General features: G+C 55.6%; 1 protein-coding gene across 1 annotated transcript; it reads right to left on the reverse strand.

Moving 5' to 3' along the window:
• Positions 1 to 230: 230 nt before the first annotated feature.
• LOC306650036 (serine protease 29-like) lies at positions 231 to 2,415 on the reverse strand. Its single transcript, XM_079121678.1, has 6 exons — positions 2,377 to 2,415; positions 2,220 to 2,280; positions 1,908 to 2,088; positions 1,492 to 1,757; positions 823 to 989; positions 231 to 747 (listed from the first exon to the last, which is right to left on the reverse strand). Exons 2-6 carry the CDS (start codon positions 2,278 to 2,280, stop codon positions 583 to 585), a joined length of 840 nt encoding a protein of 279 aa, XP_078977804.1. The 5' UTR covers positions 2,377 to 2,415; the 3' UTR covers positions 231 to 582.
• Positions 2,416 to 7,787: the final 5,372 nt, after the last annotated feature.

Raw genomic sequence — 7,787 nt, forward strand, 5'->3', positions numbered from 1 at the left:
AGTGGCCATCTGGGACTGTGGATGGCCTCCAGGGGAATTCAGCTTCCAATTGCGATGGTGTCTCTCCTTTACCTTTCCAGCATTTTCTAAGACATTTTGCTCTTTAATATTTTTTTTTTTAATTTTTAGTGACTGTCCATCTTCTTCCCAATTCAAAAGACCTGGACAGTTTCTGGGACTCTCATGAGAAAGAAATGGTGTGGAATGACCTCTGAGAGAAAGATTTTGTTCACAAAAAAACAACACAAATTTTCATAGTATCTTTATGCATCATGGCCGCAAAGTACAAGAAGCTCAAATGTCCTTCAACTGCTAAGCAGACACTAAGCAGACTGGACACCTGTTCCTTGGAGCACAAGCCCTTCCCCCACACCACGTCTTCTCATCAGAGAGACTGCACAGCCAGCCCAGGCCCCACCCTGCCCATCATCCCCCTTGCTGCCAGTGGTCAGGGAGGACCTGGGCACCCAGAAGGCCAGGGAGAAGGTCAGGCTCAGGGGTGGGAACCAAGGTCAAAACAGCAGGCTTGGGAGTTGAGCTGGCTCCTCCTTGGCTGGCCAGCAGAAGGCCGATAGTTGGCCCTCAGGAGTGCTTCTGCATCTGCCTCTGGATCCAAGGCACGAAGGACTGGACTCGAGCATAGACCCCAGGAAAGTCATGGAGGGCACAACCGTAGCCCCAACTGACCACTCCCACCAAGGTCCAGGAGCCTGTCACCTTGCACACCAGAGGTCCTCCAGAGTCACCCTGAGAGGAAAAGGAGTCACTGGGCATTGGCCCCAAAGCTGAAATGGGGGTGGGGTGGTAGAAAGGGACACTCACAAAGCAGGAATCCCGGCCCTCGCTGCCCGCACACAGCATGTCCTCCAGGATGATCCTCTGCTCCTGGTGGTGGTGCCTGGTGGCATTGTGATACTGCTGCTCACAGACTGTGTTCTCTACCACCTGCACATTCACCTGCTGCAGGCGGTAGGGCGGGGGCAGGGAATCTGGGGGGAGAGAAGACGGGAGCTGGCAGCACATGGTGTGGCCTAGACCCCCGCTGTGCACTGGCCCACTGGCTCCTGGGCAGCTCCTCTCTGCCCAAGCCACGCACTGTGTGAGGACAGCATGCAGGGACCCTGTCCACCTCTGAACCTGGCCCTCCACACGGCACTCTGTTGGCATGCAGGTGGAGGCACCAGAGAGAAAACAAAGCAGTGTGTTCCTCTGGTTTCCAAAATGCATTTTTAAGGTTGGAAACAAGAACAACCCTGCTCAGAGCTCAGAGCTCTGGGCTCAGACTTGCCCGGCGCAGGTGCTGAGGCTCCCGGTGGAGCATCTCCGTGGTTGGGAGATGGGGTGAGAGTGCCGGGCTGCCTCCGTAATGCCCTCATTTCCCTCTGGAAGCGGCACCCCAGGAACCCCACCACCACCCGGAATCCAGCAGTTCTCAGAGCAAGTTCAGGTCCCACGGCATGAATCTTTCTGAGCCACACCCTCAGTACGTACCAAACATGCTGACATAGCCCCAGCCTGTCACCCAGCACTGGTCCCTCGGGGTGATGTCATCAGAGAAGGAGGAGAGCTTGACGGGCCTGATGTTAGCGGAGTATTCTGTGGGTTCCGCCAGATGCAGCAGAGCCACATCTGAACCCAGAGTGGCATCCACATAGTCTGGATGAACGATAACACGGTTCACACGCAGCAGCTTTGTGTCCCCATAGAGGAAAATGTCCCCAGCCTGGACTCGGTAGGCTGACGGGTCAGCATCTTTCCTGCAGTCAGAAAGAAATCACGATGGCAGCTCACACTAGGGCACCTCGGAGAGGTCCAGTGGGTCGAGGCAGAATCAAATGGAGCCCTAGTCTGCAGCCCCATGCCCTGCCCACACCCAAACCAGAGGTGGCAGCGGCAAGGGCACTCACCGCTGAATGCAGTGAGCCGCAGTCAGCACCCACTGCTCCTGGATGAGGGAGCCCCCGCAGCTGTGCACCCATGCGGCCCAGCGGTAGCTGTAGACCCTGAGGCTGACCTGCCACGGCCACCTCCCGCGGGGGGCGCTGTGGCCACCCACGATGCCCACCAGCTCATTCTCAGAGACAGGCACTAGAAGCAACAGGTAAAGTTCAGGAAGCCTGGCCTCACACAGGCCGAGCTCCCCTCGGGCAGGAGCAGGCTGGGGACCGTGCTCACAGGAGCCTTGGGGAAGGGACAGGGTTGCATGGGTCAGTACTCACCGGGGGACCCAGCCCTGGAGGCTTGCACCACGAGAAGGGTCAGAAACCACAGGCTCAGCATCTGCAGAGAACAGACATGGAGGGTGCTGGCTAGCCCGAGGACAGGGATAGAGTGGGCCCGCGCCACCCACGGGAGTCTACAGGGACAGCACCCTACCGTGCCAGGGCTCCTGGACTCGCTCCTCCCTGGGCCTCTCGGTCCTTTATCCTCCAGCCACAGGAAGTGGGCAGAGGGCTTGTCCAGTGCTCTGCTTGGAGGAGGGGAATGGAGGAAGTGGCATTGGCCTCAGATGCAGACGGGTAGGGGCTGGTGATCCACACCCAGGGCTCTAGGTCCCTGCCAGGGCCTGGGGTCACCCAGAGTCAAGATGGCGTGGACCTCGCCATGTACTTGGAAGGGTTTCCCTGGAGGCCAGGGTGGGAGAAGGGCTGGCTGGCTCAGGGTTGGTGCTGAAAGAAGTGCCCGCACCTCCTGAGGTAGGTCCAGCACCCCAGCAGGGGACAGGGCAGATCAGCAGCCGCCCCCCAGACAGAGCCAAACTCCCTGTGCTGGGAGCACCTGGGCACACAGGCAATGTCCTGGGGAGCTGCTGCCCAGGCTCCTCTGCTGGCCTCTGGCTTCCAGCCCTCTGTGCCAGGCCCACTCGGCTCCTGCTGGGCTAGTGCAGACCAGTCTCTCACCATCAATCCTTCCTGCTGGTCATGGCAAAGCCCAGCAGGTGCAGTGTCCTAGGCCCCTGAGGGACACGCAGGGTGAGTACTGAGGCTCCCCATGCACCAGCCCCACCCCATACTCCAGACTCGACCCCTGTCTGAGTGTACACACCAGCTCCACGGGTCAACTCCTCTCTGGCCACTTCCACCCAGGTCCTCAGACCCCTGTACACCAGCAGGAACCAGCTCCTCCTTGTTCCCCCAGGTGACTGAGACAGAGGTCCCTGTCCCTCTCATGCCTCGCTGGCCTGGCGCTCCAAGTGCAGGCAGGCCCTCCAGGGCAGCTAGCGATGCAGGTCACAGTGGCTCTGAATGACAGGGCTGGCAGTGCTTCAGGAAGGGGGGCATTTGCAGAGGGGACTGTGGAGACCCTCAGCTGGACTCGGAGCCACCTGAGCAGGAGGCAGGGGACTGAGGACCTGAGCCAGGGCACTGCAAAGGACTGGGAGATCCCTGAGGGCCCCATGATGTGGGCCTGGGGACACCGAGTCTCGGCTTGCAGAGACCCATTCTGAGCACAAGTCCTGGGGCTGTGTCCAGGCGGGGTGTCTGCTGGAATTGGGGGAACGGCGTCCTGGTGTCGAGGAGGTGGGACTTTGGGGTGTGTAGGGAGATTGACCCCACAGGTGGCCAGAGCCAGCTGGTGTGAGCAGAGGAGAGAAGAGAGGGCATGTGCTGGGAAAACCCTCAGGAGAGACCTGGAGGGAGCACCCAGACACCCAGCCCTCCAGAAGGGCAGCTGCCACAAGTAGAGAAGAAGTGGGGCCTGGGCTGAGCCCTCGGTGCCCTCTTGGGACAGCATGGCACCTCAGGCAGTGACACCAGGGCCATCTCCCCCAGAGAAACACTGCACCTCCTGCTTCTAGACCAGGTGTGGGGCCGGGGCCTCTCAGCATGAAGGGATCCACCTGCACCCCCACTGCTGGATCAGGGGAGGCAGTTAAGCTACGAAGCCTGGGACAGGATATCTGGTCGCCCTGATAGGGTTAGGACCAGGCCACCAAGAGCACATGCAGCGATAGGATCAGAGACCCATGGGCTTCGGTTGTGTGACCGTTAGGACTGGGGCCAGAGGAACAGTGGCCGAGATGCCTGGGCTCAGGTGAAGGATATGGCCACCCAGGTGGTGTTGCAAGAGAGCTGCTTGGGCAGAAGGCTGGGCAGAGGGGCCCAGCATAGGGGCACAGAGGGCCCAGGGAGGGACAGCCTGGGGCCACATTTCTTCTACATCCCCGGCCTTTGGAGCCAGTGTGACCCCATCCCAATAAACCAGCTTCCTCGACTGGGGCTCGTGCTTCCCAGGACCTGAGAGGCCTTCCTGGAGCTCCTGGGGTCCTTGGGACAGTCTCCCGTTGTACTGCTGGGCATTCAGGGTGGGCCTGCGCGCTGGCTCTCTCCTTCACACCGGATCTGCTCGCCCCTACTGGGCCCCTTGTCACTGATCACTGCAGCCCTGGCCGGGAGTGGGTCCAGTACATTGCCACATAGAGCTATTATTTTGTGAGGCGCATAAAATCCTCTGATGTTTTTGAAATAGAAGACTTATTTCAACATGAAAATAATTGTTTTTCTTTTTCTTTTTTTCAATGAAATTGGGTGGCTGGGAAGACAGCTGTGGGCCACCATACCCAGCAAGAAGTAGAAATTCCTGATAATCCCTGCCCAGCATAGCCACCTGGTCACTGCCCACAGATGCACCTCGAGTTAACAGGGCAGCATCCAGTGATGTTTCTGGGACCCCACTCCCCTCCCCACCACCCCTGTCGAGAAACACACGGATTTTGATGTGCGCTGTGTCCAGTGTGTGGACTTGGGGTAACACACTTCACCACCTCTCCAAGGGCCAGCATTGCTTGCTGTGATAGACAGCGATGAGATGGACAGGTAGATTTCAGTGGATTTTTCTCACCTAATTATTGACAATCATCATTCAGCTGTGTTTGGATCCTAAAAGATTCTCATCCTGGGACCACTGCAACATTGTGCATCCACCTACAACCCACCCACCCATCCAACATCCATACACCCTACCTCCCACCCATCTGCTCTGCTCAGTCCCAGTGATGCTCTGACTGCATGGCCACAAGCTCCTTCCTCTCCTACCCTGGACTTTGTAGGAAAGCCAGTCTCATCCCTGGCTTGTGGGCAGCCACACAGAAGTACAGGGAGAGGCTATGCTTCCTTCATCTGCCAATCTCGCTCCACGCATGGGTTTGGTAGACCCCATGTCATCACAGCCCTGTGGTGGAGCAGCTGGATAGGAGGTTTTCACCGTCCTGCCTCTGCAAGAGGGCGGGCATTAGGAGCCCCCAGCTGCCAGCGTTCCCTGCAGCTGCTCCCTTATTGAATACCTGAGCTCTTTGTGTGTTCTGGACACAATGCTCCTTCCCATGTGTGGCTCATCCCCACACGGGTCTCTGTCATTCAGTTTTAGACTTAAAGGTGGTACAAACCACCAATCTTTTCCTTTTATCACTTTTGTGTTTTATGTTCTCTGGGTTTTGTTCATTTATTTTTTCTTTTCTTTCCTGTGCAGGGATTGAACTCAGGACCTCACACATGCCAGGCAAGCACTCTACCACTGAGCTACACCTCAGCCTAGGTTTTATGTTCTTTTTTAAAAACAATCCAGGGCTGGATATAATTCAGGAGTGCAGTGCTTGCCTAGTATGTACGAGGCCTAGGTTTTGACCACCAGGATTGAAAAAAAAATTTTTTTTTTGTCTACTTGAAGACAGAGATAATTCACAATGCTCCTCTGTGAATGTTTCCTTTTGTCTTTCTTTTTTTGTTTTTGTTTTTGTTTTTCAAAATAAGAACTTCAGGGGCTGAGACTGTGGCTCAATGGGAGAGTGCTTGCCTAGCATGTGTGAGGAACTGGGCTTGACTCTGAGCACCACATATAAATTAATTAATCAATTAATTAATTGTTCATTGACAACTAAAAAAAATTTAAAAAAAACGAAATAAGAACTTCAGTGTGGGAAGTGCTGGGGAGTGATACTGGTCAAATTATACTTTTATTTTGTGTGCATGTACAAACATGTAACAACAAATCTCATCAATAGGCACAACTACAATGCACCAATAAAAAATAGAAATCCTAAAACAACAACAACAACAAACCACTCAGTGTGACTGAAACCCAGGGTCCTTATGGGGCGAGGCCTGTGACTCACTGTCTTCCACCAGCTATGCAGTCTGCTCTCTGCCGGGCCGCTGGGGAGATGTGCCACCCTGACCCCTGAGCACTCCCTCCTCGGGGTACCCCTCAGTCCCTGAGCAATGCCGTCCTGCGGGGGATGCTGCTGGGTGGGCAGCCTGCCTGCAAACCTTCCTCCAGACGACCCTGTGCATCGGGGGCCTCCACCCTCAGAGAGAAGAGCCTGGACGTTGTGCTTCTCACTTCCATCTGACCCGTGCTCATTTCACTTCCACAGCTGGCATAAAGCAGAAGCTAGACCAATGGCCTGAGGATTCCCCTGCTGGCAAGATGATTCAGAGAGGCTGTTTCTGCTAGTGAGGCTGCGGAACAGGGCCTGTGAGACAGGAGGCTAATTTCATGTAAGCGAATGTTTAATTTCTTTCCTTCTTTTTTCTTTTTTGTGTTGGGGATTGAACCAGGAGTGCTCTGAGCTACAGCCCTTTGTCTGTTTTATTTTGAGACATAGTCTTGCTAAGTTGCTCAGGCTGGACAAGAGCTTGCAGTCCTCCTGCCTCAACCCCCTGAGTCACTGGGATTCAGGTGGACAGCACTGCACCTGGTCATACATTTGGCTTATTATGACAAATGTAAAATTTGTAAGTCTTGTAAGAATTATAAATGTAAAATTTATAGACTTGAGTGAACAAAAGCAATTTTCTTTAATAAATACTGGATCAAAATGCCATTATTGATGACATGTAACAAGAGTCACATAACCCTGCAACTGATTATGACCCTGGTAGTCACAAGGGAAACGCCCCACGCGCTCCTTGGTCTCCATTCCTTGTGATCACTAGCAACTACACACTGTGGGCTTTAAAAATAACTGTCTTCCTTGCCTCCTGACCTCTTCCCGTCCAGAAGACAGCCCAGTCTTCTCCATCTTAAAACAACATATTGAAAAAAGAAAAAAAGAAGCAGGGGCTGAGGATGTAGCTCAGTGGTAGAGCATTTGGCTAGCATCCCTGGGTTTGATCCCCAGTACCACACACACACAAAAAGAGAAAACAATGAGATGCAGAGCAGGGCCAGCCTCGGGGCTGAGCCCTCACGCTGGGCAAGGGTGGGGCAGGGCAGTGGTGTCTTCAGTGAAGCTCAGCCCCGTCCCCGGCCCTCTGTTTGCTCCCCACCCCCAGACCCTCGTGCCCTTGGAGTAGGTGGACAGCTGGTCACTCCTGTGCTGATCGAGTGGCATCCAGAGCCCTCAGGGGCCCAGTCATGGCCCCCAAAACACATGGCCATGTGTTCCCACGGGCTGTGTTCTTTGTCAAAGGTCTGGGCCTGCTGGGACCACTCTCCTGGAGGCTGTCCAGCTCCCACAATGCCCACGAGCCAGGCACTGGGCCCTGCCCAGAGCTCACCCCTAGTCCCAGGACAGTGGGAACATTGGGTTAGTCCAGGAGAGGCCAAGGACACTGTGTGGGTGGGGCCTGGAGCCCAGCACTGAGGCATGGACAGCTGCATGCTCTACACAGAGCCACCAACACCCACCGGCCCCAAGACAGCCCCAGGAGCCCAGCTGAGCCCCAAGGGAGCCCAGGACACTGGGGACAGGGGGACAGGGCACCACAGTGAGGTAGCTGGAATCTGTGTGACCTGGAGCCAGGGACCCACTTTCCACCCTCTTCCTGCCTCTTCTGGGGCACTGG

The sequence above is a fragment of the Sciurus vulgaris genome (assembly GCF_902686455.1).
Source record: "Sciurus vulgaris genome assembly, chromosome: 18".
NCBI classification, from domain to species: Eukaryota; Metazoa; Chordata; class Mammalia; order Rodentia; family Sciuridae; genus Sciurus; species Sciurus vulgaris.